Source organism: Gorilla gorilla, chromosome 6 (genome assembly GCF_029281585.2).
Source record: "Gorilla gorilla gorilla isolate KB3781 chromosome 6, NHGRI_mGorGor1-v2.1_pri, whole genome shotgun sequence".
Lineage (NCBI taxonomy): Eukaryota > Metazoa > Chordata > Mammalia > Primates > Hominidae > Gorilla > Gorilla gorilla.
The window spans coordinates 116,019,816-116,042,356 of record NC_073230.2 but is presented as its reverse complement, the minus strand read 5'-3'; the positions used below and the strand labels follow the sequence as shown (position 1 = coordinate 116,042,356).

General features: G+C 38.2%; 1 protein-coding gene across 1 annotated transcript in view; it reads right to left on the bottom strand.

Annotated features, from left to right (window-relative positions):
* Positions 1 to 22,541, bottom strand: part of PRKAR2B (protein kinase cAMP-dependent type II regulatory subunit beta) — a 117,367-nt gene that overhangs the window by 69,773 nt on the left and 25,053 nt on the right. The window contains exon 2 of the mRNA XM_004046021.4: positions 21,947 to 21,982. Coding sequence (XP_004046069.1) covers positions 21,947 to 21,982 — 36 coding nt within the window. The remainder of the gene's footprint in view (positions 1 to 21,946; positions 21,983 to 22,541) is intronic.

The window sequence follows — 22,541 nt, the reverse complement described above, 5'->3', positions numbered from 1 at the left end:
ATTCCCTGAACATCATATTAACTTACATGGTTTGCTGAATTGGAAATTTATTCCTTCCACTACCCATTCCCACCTATAAAAATCCTTCTCTTCCCTCAAATCTCTGCTCAAATGCCACATCCTCCCTGACACTTTTCCCCAAAATAAATACATGAGTTAGGATTAAATACTCTCTTCTACATAGAAACACAGAACGCACCTTATTTATGTTTCTGTTTCAGTAGATTCGCATCTTACATGGGGGATAAATTCTAAACAACATATGAGGCAAAAATCTTCTATCGTCCAGGTTATTCTTGAAAATCCCATAGGAAGCCACTGCTGGAGACTGTCACATAGCCCTACAAGAAGTCCAAAATAGTGGCATTTCCACCATTAAAACTGATTGCCTTTTCCTTGTAAGCACTAGAAGTTACTGCTGACTTGTATTTAGACGCCATGTTATATGGAAAATGGATACCTTTAAGCCCTAGAAATGTTCGCGCTCTGGGAGGCATGCAGGAACCAAGTGAGCCTGCAGGAACGGCAGATTCACATTCACAGGCTCTCACTGTCCACCTACTGCAGGGCACAGACTCACTGAGTGGAATGTGCATGCAGCTCCTTTGTGCTTGTGCTCTCTGTGGCATAGGTTTAGTAGAATCAGGGTAGGTGACATTTGTTATGATGCACTCTCCTCTGGGAGGAGAGTCATCATACCCATTTAGCTCCTCTAGGACTCGGGCACAAGCTATACCTTACTTACCTTTAGCAGTCTCATAGAATGCACATATGAATGTCTTGCAAAGGGTGAATAATTATAAATGCCTTTGAATATAACTAAAGTGACAGCACAACCAACCACATATAAAACTATCTCTTCTACAGTTATTACAGTATAATCATTCCAAAAACGATCCTTTTTGCACCAAAAAAAAAACCAGTGCTCTTACAAATTAGAAATGCTTACAGTTCTGGAAATAACATCCAATCTGATCTTAAAATGCAATAATTTTGCATAATGAGGGAACCAGGTGGTTGGCTGCTCTTAATGTTCTGAAGAAAATAACATCAAAAAACAGTTCATAAGATGAAAGATGACAGTGACCTTTAGCCTCCCACTTTATCTCTTTGAAAAACTTGTGGTGTAAATGTAAAGTATTATTTCTTTTTTGGGACCTTTTCCTTTAGTAGCTAGAAGAACTGATATGCAAGATAATGGTCCCATTCTTTTAAAGAGAAACATTTGTCTAGTATTGTTATTTCCTGTCATTCTATGTTAAGTATTATTCTGTTATAAACAGTAATGTTTCTCAACAGAAAAAGACACATCCAAACGGGTCACCTGCAGTTGCACAGCAGGTGGTGAAACAGGTGACTTGAGCTTCCCTCACACAAGAAGCTCAGGGATTGTCAGTTTTCTCAGATTTGCAAACATGCTGAGTAAACTGCAGATGTCCCCTTAGGCTGGAAAGGAAGCTCAGCGAGCCAACAGAGACACTGCCTTTGGCAAAGAAAGACAGAGGGCTTCTTCAGGGCAGCCAGTCTAAACTAAAAATCACCTGGCAGATACAGTTCTCATAAGCTGACATGGGTCAGTCAAAATTAGCTCCAGGTGAGGTCAGGGTTTCTGAGCCCTGTGCCATAGCAGACCCCATATGGGCAAATGAGACAATTTCCAGGTCAATCCAGGATAGCTGGGCTAATTAGAATGCTTTCCGGGGATTTTGGGGAAGCCTTGAATGAGAGGGGATGTCAGGTCCACCTCTTTCTTGCTGCAGCTGTAAAATGTGGAACTGCAGTGGCGATGCTCCTCACCATATGGAGCAAGTAGCTGACCGCAAGAGAGAATCAGAGGCAAGAGATGGAGAGATTCCTAACAGGGCTCAAAACCAGGTTCCAGTTGCTTCTGAAATCCAACTGCACCCCTACCCTTGCTGTGACTTGGTGATTCTGTGAACCACACCCCTGCCATCTCAATAAACCCCCTTTTCACTTGATTGAATTCAAGGTGTTCGCACATTGCACTCACTTGCAACCAAAGAGAATTCAGATGTTAAGAATACGTGTTTAAAAAGATCATGACAAGGAAAACAAGACAATCCAGCCAGTTACCAAAAGTAACTAAGAATAAAACCATAGGGCAGTCATTGATAAGAAAGTAGTATTTGCAAGACGACAGATTCAAATGCTAGTGACTAGTCAATAGAATTATAACCACAAAAGGGGTGATACATAACTCAGGGATCATGTGTGGTTCTGAAAGGAGTGTCCATGACTGTTTTATCTGCTTATCTGTGCTAGTAGAGAATGTAAATGATAGTCTGCAAAACTTAAGTTATTCTCTTCCAACAAATTGTGCTGAGCAAATGAATAAATCTGCAAAACAAGTAAGGTTGGCCTTAGATTTTTAATTTAGTTTTTATGTTCCATGTATTTCAGAACCACTGCCTGGTATTTCTTTATAAATAGCTTTATTGTTTTTAGAAAAATGATGCATGTACCCTGCAAATAACTTTTTAACTATCAAAATTTTATTTTACCATAGGAAAAATGGTCTGAAATGCCTCTGGCTTTGGCAAAACTGATACATGGAAACAACTTTTATTTACTGACCATTTATATACAACGCAGTAGTTGGTGTTTATGAGGGAGACAAGTACTAAACAGGGTCCCTAAACTCTACTAATGTAGAACCTGGTTAGGAAGATAAATCCATCTGTTATGGGAGGAGTATAAATTATTATCCATGGTTACATCTAGAATGACTGATCAACAGTATGAGGAAAGAGCGCAGAATTCAGACAGCCTGAAGCATAATCCCATCTCTGCCATTTTTTTCCTGCCACTTATTATATGACCTTTACACATTGCTAAGTATTATGAATCTCAATTTTTCTCATGTGTAAAATGTGACTATTTTTTTGTTTGTTTGTTTTTGAGATGGAGTCTTGCTCTGTTTCCCAGGCTGGAGTGCAGTGGCAAATCTTGGCTCACTGAAACCTCCACCTCCCAGGTTCAAGCAATTCTCCTGTCTCAGCCTACCGAGTAGCAGAGATTACAGGCACAGGCCACTGTGCCCAGGTAATTTTTCTATTTTTAGTAGAGACGGGGTTTTACCATGTTGCCCAGGCTAGTCTCGCACTCCTGACCTTAGGCGATCCACCCACCTCGGCCTCCCAAAATATGATTATTAAAACCTACCTCTGGCTGGGTACAGTGGCTCATGCCTGTAATCCCAGCACTTTGGGAGGCCAACTCAGGTGGATCACTTGAGGCCAGGAGTTCAAGACCAGCCTGGCCAACATGGCAAAACCACGGGTCTACTAAAATTACAAAAATTAGCCGGGCGTGGTAACACACGCCTGTAGCCCCAAGTCCTCAAGAGGCTGAGGCAGGAGGATCATCTGAACTCGAGAAGAGGAGACTGCAATGAGCCAAGATCACACCACTGCACTCCAGCCTGGGAAACAGAGCAAGAGTGTCTCGAAATAAAATAAAATAAAATAAAATAAAATAAAATAAAATAAAATAAAATAAAATAAAATAAAATAAAATAAAATAAAATATAAAATAAAATAAAAGCCAACTATATGAGAATCACATGAGGAGTAAATCTCAAAAAATAGATTGATATATTTGGCTTAAGCTGCCAAAAGACGTAAGAATGATGTCAAAAAGATAAACATTCACACTGCTGACAAATGAGGGAATAAGCTCCAGACCTTTGCACACAACATCTCCTTTTCCTGGAATGCTCTCCTTTCCCCTCACCCTCCACCCTGTGCTTCCCAGGCCTTGGCTGAAATGTCAGCTCCTGAGAGAAGCATTCTCTGACCATGTAAATAGGTGCTAGGCATCACTCACCAGATAAATAAATCACCCCACAGATTCTGATTCAAGATAACTGCATAGGATACCTGAACGACGTTTCCGCCCCTATGAAAGACCATGCTGAAGAACCCACCTCCAACGAGTGGCTCACTGGATTCAAACTCTGACTGCTCTCCTGATAAGCTGTGGGTTCGTTCCTTCTACCAGTTAATTTCTCTGTGCCTCAGTTTTCGTTTCTTTAAAACGGAAATAATAATAGTATCTAAAAGCTGATGAGAGAATTACATGACATACTGTAAATCAATGAATGTTTAGTATACAGTAGGCAGCCACAGCTTGGTTATATGAGAGCATTTGTGGCTGGTGTAATAGAAAATGGGGTTAACAGAGTAACTGAGACTGTAGGTTCCTGAGGACCCTGAGTTAAAATGTATAAATTAAATTAAAATGTATAAACTTTATCATATGTGGGATGTTAGGGCAGAGATGTACCAGGTGAGTGAGAAAAGAAGAGGAAGACTAATTCAAGAGAGATAAGTAATCTAAGTGTGTGATAACTGGAGTGGTGGCAATAGAAATAGAAAGTAAGGAAAAGAGACAGGGTTTCACCAGGTTGCTCAGGCTGCTCTCGAACTCCTGAGCTCATGCAATCCGCCTGCCTCAGCCTCCCAAAGTACTGGGATTACAGAGAGAATGCCTGAATTTGAAACCAGTCTCTGCCCATCAGTCACTGTGTAAGCTTGGGAAAGGACTTAACCTCTCTGCATCAGTTTCCTTACTGGTAACATTAGAACAGTAACAGTGCCCATCATATAGAGCTGCACTTAAATAATAAAATGATTTAATACATGTAAAGCACTTAGAAAAGCTCCTGGCTCACAGTAAGCTCTAAATAAATGGTAGCTATTATGATTATTTAAAGTGGTTCTTACTGGAATTCCACGTTCTATTTATATTAAAGTTTGTATGCAAAATGGAACCCAAGTTCTTTTTCAAAATGAAATATCTTTATGTTATGCAGCACCACGTTTCTAATGCCCTTAATATAGTACTTTTCAAGTTTAAAAGGAGGAAATAAGAAAAAAGTCCATATTTGATGGATGAAAATGCTTTTAGGAAAAAAAACATTAAATGTGGATTACATAAATGTTCTCTATGTATTTATTTCACTTTTCTGCTAGATTCTCAATCTAAAATCAATCTTAAATAAGAGGACTTAGACTGTCAAAATAATACACTATTTCAGAGGGGCATACGTTCTTAAAAGGCACATAATAGAACATATAACATTTTTCTATGTGTGAAAAAGTTTCACTGCAATTTTATAAAACTATTCTGTAATTATTTTAAAGCCATGAAGTATACATAATCTTAAAAGTGTTTTAATTTGTGTTAAACAATAGTTGTTATACGTTAGTTATATTTTAAGAACATAATTAATAATCAATATGCTATGACCAAGCAGAGTTCATTCCAGGAATATAAGGATAGTTCGATATTAGATAATCTATTGAAACTTACCATATCATTATGTTTACAAAGTAAACCAAATTATCATATGGATGCTATAAAGACATTTTCGTCCGGTGAGGGGGTGCATGCCTAATCCCAGCACTCTGGGAGGCCAAGCTTGGCAGATCACTTGAGCCCCAGGAGTTCAAGACCAGCCTGGCCAATGTGGCAAAGCCCCATATCTACAAAAAAATGCAAAAATGACCCAGGCATGGTGGCGCACACCTGTAGTCCCAGCCTGTGGGAGGCTGAGGTGGGAGCATCACTTGAGCCTAGGGGTGAGCTGAGATCATGCCACTGCACTCCAGCCTCGGCAACAGAGAGTTTGTTTCAAAAAAAAAAAAAGACATTTCTGAAAATTTCTACTTCTAATTTTAAAAAAACCCTACTAATATTAGTAATGCTACTTGCTACTAGCAAGCATATATTCTCACTATACTTTAAGAAATCGGTTAAGTATTTTCTATTCATTATCTCATTAATTAACCATACTTTATGAGCTGGGCAGTCTTACTACCACATTTTATGGATAATGAACTGAAGTTCAGACTAAATAACCCTCTCAAGGTCAAACAACTAGTTAGTAGTAAAGCCCAAATCCGAACTCAAAACCATTGAACCTCAGATCTGTACACTTACAAATCAGAGAAAAAAAAATTTAACAGGAAATTCACATAAGAAAATATAAACGGTCAACAATAATTAAAAGGAGCTATGCTTCACTCATAAATAAGGAAATGCCAACTGAAATATAACTGAACTAGCAAATTAACAGACATTTCAAAATTCTGTAATATCAAGTGTTTTACACTGTGTTGAACCTAAGATTGGAATATGAATCAGCATACTGTTTTAGAGGGCAATTTGACAATGCCTATACAAATTTCACATGCTCAAATTTCATGCTGCTTTGATTAAGCAATTCCACTTCTAAAAAATATATCCTGTAGATGTACTTGCAAAACTATGCAGGTATTTGTACCTAAAAACTAAATACCCTTGTTATATACATTTCAATACACACATATAATGGGACACCATTAAGAAGTATTAAGAAGCAAGAGGTGGCTTTAAGTCATTAAAAAGCAAGAGGTAGCTTTAGAGGTAAGATCACGGAAAATAGAACACAATACACTATTAAGTGAAAAAGACAATGTTCAAAAAATTGGATATAAGTTTAATTTCAACTAAATATGTATGTGCATAAAAACACCCAAGGAAATACACAACAAACTATTAGGTATGGCTATTTTTTAGGACTGGGACTGGGAACACTGTAGAGATACAACCCTTTGTTTTCATTTTATACTCTTCTGTACTACTTCACTTTTTTACCATAAGCATTTATCAATTTTATAATAAAAGTTTTTTAATGATGTAACATATATGCATATACTAATCACAACTATAAAAAAAGACTGATTCATAAATATTACATTTTGGAAAAATTTTGATAATTGAACCTTACAGTGAGAAACATGACCTCATCATTAAAAAGGCCAAAAAAGTATCGTGACTTACTCTTGCTGAATATATGGAAGTTGGAGATGATTTCAAATTAAAACACAGAAAATTGGTACAATCATCACCTTCCACTCTTCACTCCATCCATGCCCACCTCCCTTGTATATTCCTCCCTCTCCTCACCTTCTTCCAAATCATCATAGAGCATCTAACATTATTGCTTTTAGATGGCTGAGAGGGCAGGTCTCATCCATTCCAAGTTATACAAACAGAGACAAGTAGATCTTTTATTTTTCATAGGATCCATAATTACAAAGGAATATGATATTTAATAATCACAATTCTGCAAACCAAGCAAACATGACTTCCTCAGTTGTTAGCATCTCCCTTACGTATATACCTGTACTATTAATCTTCTGTTTGATTTGCAGATACTTCAAAAGTATATAGGCCGTGCGTGGTGGCTCACACCTGTAATCCCAGCACTTTGGGAGGCCGAGGCGGGTGGATCACCAGGTCAGGAGATCGAGACCATCCTGGCTAACACAGTGAAACCCCGTCTCTACTAACAAAATACAAAAAAAAAAATTAGCCAGGCATGGTGGCAGGCACCTGTAGTCCCAGCTACTGGGGAGGTTGAGGCAGGAGAATGGCGTGAACCCGGGAGGCGGAGCTTGCAGTGAGCCGTGATCACGCCACTGCACTCCAGCGTGGGTGACAGAGCGAGACTCCATCTCAAAAAAAAAAAAAAAAGTATATAGATGGTAGTCATTATAATAGGAATTAAATTGATTTTCCCAGTATTAAGGGTTTTCTCCCTGATCCAGGGAGAAACAAAGAGCAATAATAAACCGGACTAAACTATAAGCAAATCACTCCTAAAAATGTATAAGTTTCCTATTTGTATAAATGAATACTACGCTTTACATATTTCTAGATATATATCCACTAATATGGTTGGCAACAAGATATTTTCAGATTTCTCGCTGAAAAGATAATAACATAACATTTAAATTTAGATCAAAACTAATCTGAATCACTCAAATTGACTGCTAAAAGCATTAAAATGTGAACTATTTTATAATTTGGGGCACAGAACTTTGAATGATGAATTCATTAAAATATAAAGAACAACTTTAAAATGTAAAAAACTTGTTACCAAAAAAGCACAATAATTTAAATGCTTCACCTATAACAGTATGTATAGAAAAACAATGCTGGTACTACAAATTACCTAACAATTGTCTTTTCTCTGCTTTATTGGAATTTAGTGCAAAAAAATATTTAACATAACTTCCAGACTCAGGATAAAAACTGTAACAGGAGAAAATAGGTAGAAGTGGTTTGATTTCATTTCCTGCAGAATAGTCAAAAACACTTGCATGATCTGGTCTTAAAGTAATCAAGACTGTGACGGTCCTACTAGTCTATAATTCCATTTAATAAAATAGCTAAAAACTAGGTTTGGCCAGACGCGGTGGCTCATGCCTGTAATCCCAGCACTTTGGGAGGCCGAGGCAGGTGGATCACAAAGGTCAGGAGTTTGAGACCAGCCTGGCCAATATGGTGAAACTCCATTTCCACTAAATATACAAAAATTAGCCAGGCATGGTTGTGGGCGCCTGTAATCCCAGCTACTTGGGACGCTGAGGCAGGACAGTCGCTTGAACCCAGGAGGCGGAGGTTGCAGTGAGCCGAGATCATGCCACTGCACTCCAGCCTGGGTGACAGAGCAAGATTCCGTCTCAAAACAACAACAGCAACAAGAAAAAACTAGGCTTGACTCAGTACTAAGGAATAAATTAATAATATTAAAAATAAAAAGTAAACTGTGCCTCAGTTTCCATACCTGTAAAATGGAGATAATAAGAAAACTCCCTTCAAATATTGCACTAGTGATTCTCATAGGTCGTCTCAGGGAAAGCAAAGTTGAGAAACAGCACTCGACACACAGTCGACCGTGCATAAATTTTAATTAGTATTGTTGTCATCATCACCATCATCTACTTTTGCAAATTAGACTACTAAGACTCATAATCAAAATAATCTTTATTCAAAAATTTGAGCTACTTCCCTTATTAGAGAAATGTATTCCTTGATAAAATTCCCTCAGAGGGGAGGGAAGGCTTTGGGAATTATAAACTCTATTTTTTTTTTTTTTTTGAGACAGTCTCGCTCTGTTGCCCAGGCTGGAGTGTAGTAGCACAATCCCCTCAAGGGATCGTCTCACCTCAGCCTCCCAGATTGCTGGGATTACAAGCGTGAGCCACCATACCCAGCCTCGGAATTATAAATTCATAAAAAACATTTTGAGACTCACAGGTTACCTTCAAAACTTATAATGACCTCTGCCTCAGAATCTCTGTTATAGATGAGACACACATTGTGACTCTCCTGCAGGTACAACCTCCATCTAAGACACTTCAGTCTCACCAACTATACAGTCTAACACCAAGATCCCTTCTAAAACAATCATTATGCCAGGCACGGTGGCTCACAGCTGTAATCCCAACACTTTGGGAGACCAAGGCGGGCACTGGATTCTTTGAGCTCAGGAGTTCAAGACCAACCTCGACAACATGGTCAAACTCTGTCTCTACCAAAAATACAAAAAAAATTAGCTGAGCTTGGTGGCACGCATCTGTGGTCCCAACTACTCAAGAGGCTGCAGAGGGAGGATCACTCGAGCCTGGGAGGCAGAGGTTGCAGTGAGCCAACTGCACCGCTGCACTCCAGCCTGGGCAACAGAGCAAGACTCCATCTCAAAAAAATAAAAATAAAAATAAAAATAATTTAACTAAAGGAAAAGTTTAACTTCACTTAACTTCTAATTAATTGTCTATGTAATATAACATGAATGCTTATTTTTTAGTCAATAAAATATAATTCTGAATTACAAATTTTTTCATTATTCTAAGAAGAGCTTTCAATTCTAAGAAATGTATTTAAAATACATTAAATAGCTCTCTTCATATAAATGTACTTAAGAAAAGCAGAGCAATTAAAACAAATGTTTCTAAGGACACAAATGGGGGGAATGATAAATATAAGCAAGTAAGAAGCAATATCATTTTTAAAGTAACATGAAAATAAAATACATTACTTTTATGGTACAGAATTCACAGGTAAATTGTAAGTGGTAATGTATCAACGTTATAAAAAGAAAATTTTGAGATCCACAAAATCTAAATAAAGTGAAAATACCAAATACGTAACTTGAAAGTAGCAATTTATTTTTAGAAAGCCACAAGAGTAGTTAAGGCAAACCTGTTTCCCATTTCTACTGCAGATTACCACTCAGCAACCTGCTAAAACTCAGCACATCTGGTAAGCTGCTGTTCAAAAATTGAATAAAAGCTATGTGTATTTGCTGTATTTGTAGCCTATATACTCTGTTAGGCAACGCATATATTAAAGTATCCATACCTGTTTTTAAAGGGGAGCTATAACTTGGAATTCTGTTTTAAAATATCTAAGGAAAAGGTCAGCTGTACCTTTTTTGATGGTCAATAAACACAACATTTTGTAATTCCTTGAAACACGTCTAACAACACTATCATTTAAACTGTTCCGTCTTTCAAGTGAAAGGCCCCTTCTTTCCACTATTCTGAAAACAATATACTGTACCATTAATGTATATTTTAATTTGTTGTCAATTTTATGGTACTGTCTTCTGTAAAACAACATTAAAATCAGTGTTCTCTGGTTTTAGTAACTCATGAAAAAGTAGAAAAACTAATTCGGGGAGGGGCAGGGAAGGGGAAGACCCTGATTCTTACTGGTAAAGGGAAGACAAGACCTGAATACGTATTTTGGTTTTTAGTTGCAATATTAACTTTTAAAATATCAGAAAACATTATCCAATGATTACCTAGTATATAATATATTGCTGGGCTCTCAGAGATGAGACTTACAACCCAATGATTGTAACATTCTCTAGTAGTCAGCTCCGAAGAAGTAGCTGGTTCAAGATGCTGATGGGGTGGGGGTGGGAGGGACTGCATTTGCACACACCTGTTTAAAATATCAGTTTAGATTTTTAAAAGGTGGATCAATTTGCTTTCAAAACTACAGTCTACAAATACAGTTTATGATGAGAGACTGAGGTTGCTTTTCTGTTTTCATCTAAAAAGCTAAAGGATGTTACATTTCAGAGAAATCTTTGCTCTCCCCCACAAATAACAATACAATGTTAAGTTAACCCAAATTTGGGGTAGGGGAGTTAGTTGTAATACATACACAAAATTATGCACTTTGGCCAATTAATATTAGGTGGGATAAGTTACAAGAGGAAAGAAGAGACACTAAAATTATGCTGTTTTTATCAGGTTAAAATTTGAAAAATCCAGTCTAATAATATATAAAAGTTTATTTTGCACTCAAAATGTGTCAGACACTATGCTAAAAGCTTTGCCTGCATTCTCTTCCAGAATAACCACAATCTGGTTTTACAGAAGGTCATTTAAGTAAGTTGCCCAAGGTCACACAGCTAATAAATGATGTACCTATGATCCTAAACTGTATCTGCCTGCCCTGGGTCCAGCCCAGTGCCCAACACATTGTAGGCCCTCATTGAATATTCGACTGTTAAATTTAAAAACAGCTCCAAATCCAGCCTCTTTACTTCTACATCATATTGCCTTCTGTACCTAAGTATCAGAAGGTTACAGTGCTCTCATTGGGAAGCTAACAGAGTTAGCCTTAAGGAAAGTTTAGTTAAACAAGTATTTACAGTGAATAAATTATAATCTAAAAACTATCAATCCAACTATGTCCTCTTTGCTCTGTCACCCTTGGTCATCCACAAGATGTAAGACCCTCCAGACCACCATCTTTTCCCTAATTTCATCTCCCCATGCCTTAAGCTTCCCTAGACTGCAAGTACTTCAAGGGCACAATGTGTTTACTGCTGTGCCTAGTGTAGTCCCTGGCAATGGTAATTGCTTGCAAATATTTCCTCAAATGAATTGCTGCTCTGTGGCTTCCTTCTGTCCATTACTACCCTCCTTCCCAACACATTCCCCACACTCTCACATTCTTTTATAAAACATTACTGACTTTTCTCTGCCTTGGTTGAAACTTGATTCTTCTCCAAGAACACTCCTTCTCTTAGACGGTACCACTTCCTGCACACACTGGGATCTGAAACATAGTGAGGGCACGCTGTGGCTCCCCACACTGGCAACTGGACCACTCCATGGTGCTCCCACTGAAACCTCTGTGCTCCTCCGAGAGCCACGGCATACAGATGCCCCTTCCTGACTGGTACCTGGCTCACAGTTTTCATTTCACTCCAATGTGCCACCATCGTAGGCAGTCAACGTCCAAGTTGAAAACCCATTTGAGAGCCCATCCTCAACTTATTTTGGCTTCCTTAATTCCAATAAAATGTCACTCAACCTGCCCTTTAGCAGGCTCACCCTGTAACTATATTCACACTGGTCCTTACCCCAGCACACACTACCTCAGGACTCTCACACCGCTCTACACACACGCCTGGCGAAATCTTCCCATCCTCCTTGCATTCTCATTTCTTTACTTCACATTCTATTTTTTCTTTGACCTCATCCAGAGTGTCCTTGTTTCTCAGTCCATTAATTATGAACCTCACTGTTAAGCATAGGGAAAAAGACATGTGAACAAGCAACTACAACATCAAACGATGTGTAATAGTAACGGTATCGGAAGGAAGGAAGGGAGGGAGGGAGAGAGGAAGGAAGCTGATGGCAGGGAATGTGGTGAGCTATAGCAAGGCCTAGATAAGAGAGCCCATGGCATGCTCTGAATATGAGCAGGCATACATGGAGGCAGAACGCAGGCACGCCACGGGCCTGAAGCAGGGCTGCCACACGCCACCATTCGACAACTCAAGGGCACCATTCATTCATGCAGGCTGTCCTGACAAAATGCCAAGTTAGCAAAATAAGGTATGTTTGTTTGTTTTTTTTAATAATCGCTTCTTTTAGATAAATGTGCAGTCTTCCTTTATAAAAGCTTTTTGCGAGAACTTTCATATCTCATGTAGCACACACCATGGTTGTATCACCTAAGCCATGGCAATCTGCAACAAGATAAGCACAGAGAGTAAAACAGTGTTTAGATACAATTATAGCAATTTGATATTGCTGTGGCAAATTTATATTTCTCAAAAGTGCTGGTCTGCAGTGCACCGGGAAAACAAAAACGAAAAACTGATCCTTCATACACAGTTGGTGAAGTAGTGACCTAAACTCCGCTTGTAATTAAAGAATGGTTGCACTACATCTAAATGTCTATTCTATCTACTCATACCTATTTTATACTATTTTATAGATCTAACTCCCTGACCCCTTTCCCCAACAGTGGCAGTGTTCCTGTAATTAAGGCACACGGGGTTTGGTGGGTTACATAATTCCCATGTTATCTTCCAAGCCCTTCCACATCTACTGGCAAAACCACCAGTGTGAAGAGTCTGAGGACACTATAGGCACAGAAAGATCCTCCCTTCCCACCATGCCCCAACCTGAACAGCTGCTTTCACTATCTTCCTTTCTCCTTTCCCTGGAGGGCTCTAAGAGAACTCTGGGAAAATGCAATTAAGTTCAAGAGATAATCTAATTTCTCATTAGCCTTGAGGTAGCTTATCAGCATTCCAGGGCCTAACAGAAAAGAACCAGAGACTCAACAATGCCACAGATTCTACTGGGTTCCAGTTCCCAAGGTTGCTTAAGTATCAGTAAACAAGCACTGTTAGAGTGTAGAGCAGGAGGGGCAAGTGGCTGGAAACGAGCCAGGAGCAGTATTTGCTCTGTTCACTTGGATTATTCATAATGAATCACAGGGAAGAACCCATTTTATTATAATACTAGTGTGGGCACTGAGAGATAACAGGTGCATGAAGTGACTTGGAGGTCCCCTAAATGGCTTCCATCCCACCCAAGGAACAAGCCTGGACAAAAGCCCCCAGGCCTGTGCCCTGGCATCTCAGAGAACCTCCTTAGGTCCCAGTCCCACCTTCCATCCTGTCTTCCCACCTCCCTTGCTCAAGACTGACACCTCTCGTTTCATCCTGTTGCCTCAGTCAAATTCTCTTTCTGACCCTTGATTTCAGCCTCACCCTGGGTGTCATCCTTCTGACTAACTCTTCATGTCAAGCTCTGCAGTCCTGAAGCCATTTCTTTTCTTTTCTTTTCTTTTTTCTTTTTTTTTTTTGATGGAGTATCACTCTGTCATCCAGGTTTGGAGTGTACAGTGGCGCAATCTTGGCTCACCGCAACTTTGCGTCCCTGGTTCAAGCGATTCCTCCGCCTCGGCCTCCCAAGTAGCTGAGACTACAGGCACATGCCACAACGCCCAGCTAATTTTTATATTTTTAGCAGAGACAGGGTTTTGTCATGTTGGCCAGGCTGGTCTTGAACTGACCTCAGGTGATCCACCTGCCTTGGCCTCCCAAAGTGCTGGGAATACAGGCGTGAGCCACCATGCCCGGCCTCAAGAATCTGTTTTTCATGGGTTATCTACTGTTTCATTACAACAATCATCTTGTGAGTTAGGTATTATCCCCATTTTATACCCAGAGAAACTAAGCCTTAGAAAGGTAACTAAGGATACACACACACAGAGACACTTTTAATACGTAGATAGGTGAGTAACAGAGCTAGTACTCTAACCCTGGTCTGATTCCAGAGCCTATACAGCCTCTCCTGGTAAGGCAGATGTTAACATTTTGAAGCAATGGTAAACTAAAGGATGAAATAACTCCTGGCCTTAAGTCCCTGCTATCCATAGCCAGTGGGCATCTGCTCACTCCATGCCATAGGTGCTTGATGGCAGAGGCAAACTGCATAGCAACATATGGTGAAAATGGACTTTTTACAGTAATACTGAATAGAAATACCTAGAATAGTCTCTCTCCTTATAGTCCTGGTAAAACCTATGTTATAAACCTTAAAGACAGCACAAATAGTACCCTTCCTGTGAGGCAGGCCCTGGAAAAACTGTATGTTTTCTCCTTTTCACTTTGAGGATATTATGGCATTTACTACACTATGAGTCATCATCAGCTTCCCTGCTAGACTGCGCACTTCGTAAGAACTGTATCTTATTATTCGTGGCATCCCCAGCACTGTACCTGACACACAAGAGGGACTCGGTAAATGTTTGCTGAATAAACTAGTATATTAATTAAAGTAGTATTCTCCCAATATGTATTCCCAAGTATTGGTGATTAACAGGCTTATTAAAAATGAAGCTAATTTCAAAAAACAAAATATGAATGTAACTATAATTATACCAGCAAATTGGTTTGACAATATAGAAATGACCTCTGGAAAAAAATAATTTGGGGGTTAAAAGCCGTTATCGTCAAATAACCTTAAAGTAGAAACAATGAACACCAAGGCTACAAGATATTTCCCAAACAAAACAAAAGGAAGCATATGTTCCGTGAATCAAGGAAGCATATGTTCCGTGAATCAGATTCAAGACAAGATCTGAACTTCTGCTATTTCACTAATTTCTTGGGGACTAATCATTTCTGTTCAGGGTGATTTCACTGAGATTTGTAATATCACATTTTACACAGTAGGTGTGTGAGATTGAAATTTAAAGATTAATTTCACCTATGAATTATTCTACATCATAGTTTACAGAAAATTATAAAATTTTAGTTCTGTTAAAAATATACCACAAAATTCTATGTTCATACTATGGCAAAAAATTAAAGAGTGGTTAACTACATGAGAAAAGAAAATCCTTCTATTATAAGAAATAATTACTTATTAGAACAAGTAATTGCTTTCAAGTAGTCCTTGAAAGCAATAGTAAATGTCAACGCAAAGATTTCATGGACGTCGGTGGGGCATACTGATCAAACAGCAGCTGTGCTAATGCCATCTATGAATGCATAACAGGCGGTATAGGGAACTGTCTTACGGTTAGGAATAACCTTCAAAACTCTGAAAAAGCAAATTTCAAAAACTTCAGGGAGTCAATTTATGAAAGGCAAGAAAAACTGAGTCATGACAATTAAATGCAATAAAAAATCCTTGAATTAGCTTGAATTTAAAAGAGAGAGAGAAAAAAAACATGATAGGACAATGGAGGAAATCTGACTCTAAACTCTGTATGAGATAATAGTATCGTATCGATGTTAAATTCCTTCAGTGTTATATTACCTAGAAGAATGCCCTTTTTCTTAGGAGATACAGGCTAAGTATTTAAGATTCCTAAAAGTTTCAATAAAAAAGAGTGTGTGTCTGTGTAAAGATGGAGAGGAGAGAGCATGCAAATGTGGCAAAATATCAACATCCGGGGAGCCTAGATAAAGGCGCTCACTGAACTCTTTAAACTATTCTAGAAGGGTAACTTTTTCAAAACAGTATCTTAGGATTAAAAAAAAATTCAGAGTTCCAACTTCATGATGCAAGGCACTGTCTCAAGATTAACCGGACATTTCTAGCCCCTCCCCAATTCAGAGACAAAACCACAGAGGAAAACCATTACAATTTTTTAGAAAACCTATAATGTATAAACAATAAAAAGATGCCCGTATTAAAGGATTACTATCAAACAGTATTATGACTCTCTAAGGCTTTATTCTGACAGGCTAAGGCAAAAAGCTGAGGGGTTTATGGCTTTGTTTTAAACCACGTTCATAAGAAGAAGGCTGAGAGCGAATGTTTTAAAAAGCCTAGACTCTCTGCTGGGGGCTTCATTAAACTCATCCAACACCTATAATCACAGCACTTTGGGAGGCTGAGGCAGGTGGATCCCTAGAGCTCGAGAGTTCAAGATGAGCCTGGGCAACATGGCGAAACCCTGTCTCTATAAAACATACAAAAATTAGCTAGGCATTGTGGTGCACACCTGTTCTCCCAGTTACTAGGGAGGGTGAGGTGGAAGGATCACTTCAACCTGGAAGGTGGAGGCTGCAGTGAGCCAAGATCATGCCACTGCACTACAGCCTGGGTGACAGAGTGAAATCCTGTCTTAAAAAAAAAAAAATTGCCAGGTGTGGTGGCTTACGCCTATAATCCCAGCATTTTGGGAGGCCAAGGTGGGCGGATCACGAGGTCAGGAGATTGAGACCATCCTGGCCAACATGGTGAAACCCTGTCTCTACTAAAATACAAAAAATTAGCCAGGCATGGTGGTGTGCAGCTGTAGTCCCAGCTACTCAGGAGGCTGAGGCAGAAGAATCGCTTGAACCCAAGAGGCAGAGGTTGCAGTGAGCCAAGATCATGTCATTGCACTCCGGCCTGGTGACAGAGCGAGACTCCATCTCAAAAAAAAAAAAAAATTTAAAAATAATAAAAATCATCCAATTTAACCCTCACAAGCTTGAATATAGCTATTAAGATCCCAAGCTGAAAGAAAAGAAAATAAATAAAATTAAACTCAAAGAAGTAAACAACTTACATGCAAATTCACAGAGAAAATGGGAAAACTCTAGTCAGTACAACTTCAAACCCTAGGATCTTTTCTATATATTAGGTGAACAGTGAAGCAACAGGATTATTTCTTGATTAAAGCTTTACTCTTAAAATATTTACTGAGCTGCTACTACTACTACCACCACTAAATTTTTATTTATTTATTTATTTATTTTAAACGCAGTCTCCCCCTCTGTCGCTCAGGCTGGAGTACAGTGGCGCAATCTCAGCTCACTGCCACCTCCGTCTCCCAGGTTCAAGCGATTCTCCCGCCTCAGCTTCCCAAGTAGCTGGATTACAGGCGCCCGCCACCAAACCCAGCTAATTTTTGTATTTTTAGTAGAGACAGCGTTTCACCATGTTGGCCAGGCTGGTGTGGAACTCCCAATCTCAGGTGATCCGCTCACCTCAGCCTCCCAAAGTGGCAAAATTACAAGTGTGTACCACAGCGCCCAGCCACCACCACTAATTTTTAATACTCACAACAACAAATGATATATTATTTCCATTTTCCACCAAAAAGAATAATCTTCCAAAAAACAAAAAGCCCATATTGTAAAATGGATCATGTGGCCGGGCGCAGTGGCTCACACCTATAATCCCAGCACTTTGGGAGGCCAAGGCGGGCAGATCACCTGAGGTCAGGAGTTGGAGACCAGCCTGGCCAACATGGTGAAACCTCGTCTCTACAAAAATTAGCTGGGCATGGTGGTATACGCCTGTAGTCCCAGCTACTTGAGAGAATTGCTTGAACTTGGGAGGGCGGAGGTTGCAGTGAGCCAAGATCGTGCCACCGCACTCCAGCCTGGGCAACAGAGCAAGGCTCCATCTCAAATACAAATAAAATAAAATGGATTATGGATAATGATTTCTGTGTTACTTTATTTTATTTTATTTTATTTTATTTTTTGAGACAGGGTCTCTGTTGCCCAGGTTGGAGTGAGTGGCACAATCTCAGCCCACTGTAACCTCCAATTCCAGGGTTCAAGTGAATCTCCTGCCTCAGCCTCCCGAGTAACTGGGACTATAGGCACGTGCCACCATGCCTGACTAATTTTTGTATTTGTTGGTAGAGAAGGGATTTCACCAAGTTGGCCAGGCTGGTCTCGAACTCCTGACCTCTAGTGATCTGCCCACCACGGCCTCCCAAAGTGCTGGGATTACAGGTGTTAGCCACCACACCAGACCTCTCTGTCTTAAGGATGTACTGATAAGAAGGGATTATTAAGAGCTGAAGAGCATTTTAAGAGACCAAAAGCAGTATTTCTTTTTCTTTTGTTTAAAAATGGGACCATGAGGTACTGTTTAAAAATAAGGTTATGGGGTGCTGTCAGGATGCTATCAGAGATATATCTGGATTTCAGAAGACATCTGACAGTTTTTCATCATGTTTTGTGGAACTCATCCAATCTAATCAGTAAAGTTGGGTCCTATTCTTCTGGTGCCCATCTACGCTTCTCTTCGTTTTAGTCATGCTTTCTACATGCCTTCCACTCCTGTACCAAGTAGGATGCTGGCTTATACAACCCTGAAGCCTCTATAAACTCTTAAGATGCTAGGAATTCTGTTTGAAAATACTGAGTGAAACTGATTGCTTTCACTTACAAGAATAAAAACTGACACGTTTGTGGGCCAGCACTGAACACATGAAGAAGACAAGAGACTACAGCACAAACAGTGTTCTTAAAAGTGTAAAAATAACCCTAAAGAATGTATTTGTTAAGCATAAATATTCCTCTCACCTTCATAACAAAAGAAAAAGGTATCCAAAGGGGAAATGTTTTGTTTAAATTATTCAGGTTTGAAATATTTATGTTTGATAGATGCACTATGAATATCAAAAGCCAAAAACTCAAAAGATTTAGGAAAGTCAGTTAATGAGTTATTAATTATAATTCATAGTAATTTTTTCTTTTCAATCAACAATGATAGAACACCTAGCACTACACATTTTGTATTTATTGTTGTAATATATACATACAGCATTTACTGTTGTAACTTTAATTTAAAAACAGATGAATAAAAAACAAACTCTTACGTCGTACAGACTTCCAGTTGATTTTACCTGACTTACTTTCTTCCCCTAAATTACCATTCTTACATTAAAGTTTTATGGGTTATGAAAAGAAAAAGTATCTCTGAAAACTCAATCAGAAAAGGTATCATAATAAATCTTTTTAATTATCAAATACAATTGACTGCATTTTGAGAAAATAATCATTTCTTTTTTATTTTCAGGAAATGTTACTTTTTAAAAAAGTTAATGTACATCTCTACTACTAAACTTCATGTTAGCACTAAATTAAATTAACAAAAAAACTGTAGCATTTCCTCCTCAGGATGTCTTAAGACTGTTTCTATATTCTTTGCCAAAAACATTTTAGACAAACTTTTATAAGAATTAAGAAAGTCTCAAATAAAATACAGAGAAGTAGATGATTAAATAAATCCTCTTCCCTTTTTTCTTATACCACTTTTTTTATTCAAAGTATTAAATAATTTTATTTGCCATGCCTGAAAGACTAAAAATGTATATAAAAGGCTTAGCACAGTGCCTGATCCATCAGTGGTACTCCATAAATTAGTTCTCTTTTCTTTCTTATAATTTATGTCAAGATTCATTCCCCTGATGGTTTCCAGCATATTATATTATTGGGATAACAATTTTACTCCTTTTAAGGCTTACCGCTGTATACAGCGTGACTCCTGAACTTGGTATCATCTTATTTATACCAAACTGTTTCCTGTTGTTTTCACTGACATTTCTTATTACCTGTCATTCTGGGAATAAATGCAACATTTGATTTTAATGTGTATTTCTTTGTGGCATTACATCATCTCTACAATTCTGGCCAAGTCTTGCTAAAATGTACTGGACACACATGGGGGTGCGGTATAAAATAATGGCATTTCAAAACTAACCTATACCCTGGAGCCCCTGATCTTTCAATTAAAATATATATATATATATTTATTTTTTATTTTTTATTTTTTTTTGAGATGCGGTCTCGCCCTGTCACCCAGGCTGGAGTGCAGTGGTGCGATCTTGGCTCACTGCAAGCTCCGCCTCCCGGGTTCACGCCATTCTTCTGCCTCAGCCTCCCGAGTAGCTGGGACTACAGGTGCCCGCCACCACGCCCAGCTAATTTTGTTTTTGTATTTTTAGTAGAGACGGGGTTTCACCATGTTAGCCAGGATGGCCTTGATCTCCTGACCTCGTGATCTGCCCGCCTCAGCCTCCCAAAGTGCTGGGATTACAGGCGTGAGCCACCTTGCCCAGCCAATGATACGTATAATGTACAACAAATACTAATGGAACGTGCCCAGAAATAAATGTCACATGTCATACGGTTTGAGGTAGAAATGGTGATTATTTATTCTATGACTCTTAACTGTGTTTCTATTGAAAGAATTTCACCTCATGAAGACAAGGCATCACAATACTGATTCTCTCTTCTTCCTCCCCTATTCCCACCACTGCTCATAAAGGACTACTACACTAGAATATGATCACACTTGATAGTTCTTTGGGATAAAATTTGATGCCTTACTGACATAAACATAATGTCTCATTCCACAAAAGGCATTACAATCTACACTTGTTTTCACCATTTAAAATAAATATGCCTTGAGATTACAAAAAGCTCAGAATGATAAAGTAGATGTTATTCCAATATAGCATATTATCCTTATAGACCTGGTCACTACATAACAAGAGTAAATTATACCAGTAACTGCTGACAAATCGAAAATAAAATTCAACATTAAAATGTCTTTAATATTATAGCACAGGTGGAAATAAGGTAATTTTGTGAAATAAATGACCCATTTGTATTATATCAACTCCAAAGATGATCTGTGTGAAATGTTTATCTTGGGTTTAACAAAAAATTTCCAGGTATACTTAAAGAGTAATTTTCTCAAATCAAATATTACCCTCACTTCATTTGTCCTCTTAAACAGAGAAGATATGCCATATGGTGAATTTTCTAAATAATAGTTTATCTCAATGCCCAAACTCATTTAACTTAAGCCATTTTGGACAGAAATGCTCTTAATTCTGTCTCATACTTCCCCAGCAGTTTAAATAGTACACAGTATATTGAAGTTAATGTACGCCCTTGTTAATGGCTAAGGCCTATCATGCTGACTACATTAGGGTACTGTAGTATATTTAAACCAGCAATAGCCTCAGGGGCACAAACAAATGTAAAGCAATTTGCTCCTATTCTAAATGGTCCCATAATGACAAGTTCTTATACCTGCATTTTAAGAGTTCTCCTGTCCCTTATTAAAAACCCTCTTATGAAAACAAACAAACAAACAAAAAAACACTCACTCACTTATCACTGTTTCTAAGGTGTCCTTTACTCATCTGCTAAATCACTGTTTCTAGATTATGGCTGGTAAATCAGACAACCATACAGATAGTAATTCTATCAAGAGCAAGAATAACACCCTGGGCTGAGAGTCTCCATTTAAAAAGGCCCACCAGTTTAGTACACAGTGTGACTTTCAGTGTAGCCACTCACATTTTCAATTACATTTGAAATTGCTTCCTAGGTAGGGCATTTTCAATTGCTTCCTAGATAGTGATTATAGCAGATAGTTGTGTTTTCTGGGAAAAATAACTGACAAATAAAGGTTTACTATACGGCAATTATTCTTTGTACCTTCTTGTCCAATATTATCATTTTTTAAATGTCACCATTAATAAACAAAATCCATAATATAATCAGACTTACCTGAGGCACGCCTTGTGAATCGGTTTATTACTGGAGCTAAAAGAAAAAGCAGAATAATATGATTAGATTAAAAGTCTAATTTTCCCAAAACCCTGAAAAGGCTCAAATTGGTAAACCATCTTATAATTTAACTAAAGAAAAAGATGAATAAATAAGAGGAAATACCATAAATATACAAAAATTAAATGCTGAAATTCATTAATAATCAAATAAATATAAATTGAAATCAATATTTTACCTATTAAATTAGCACTTTAAATTAAAAGAAAAATCCCTAGTTACAGACAGCTAAAACTACTTAACTGGGAACCATATAAAGCAATACAATACCTTTAAACAACAATTTGGCAATTACATCAAGTACTATAAAAGACTTGTGTCACTTAATAGGGTAAATCTACTAGAGATTGAACCTAAAGAAGTACTACTAGTGAAGGAAAGAGCAATGTATGAATAAATCTATTCAGCAGCATCATTTCTTAAATGATAAAATTAGAAAACAGAACAGAAATTGCTCATGTATGTTGAAATCATCTTTAGCTGAAGGATAGTATATCCTTGAAAGTCTCAGATTTATAGTTCTGACAGTTTTTGT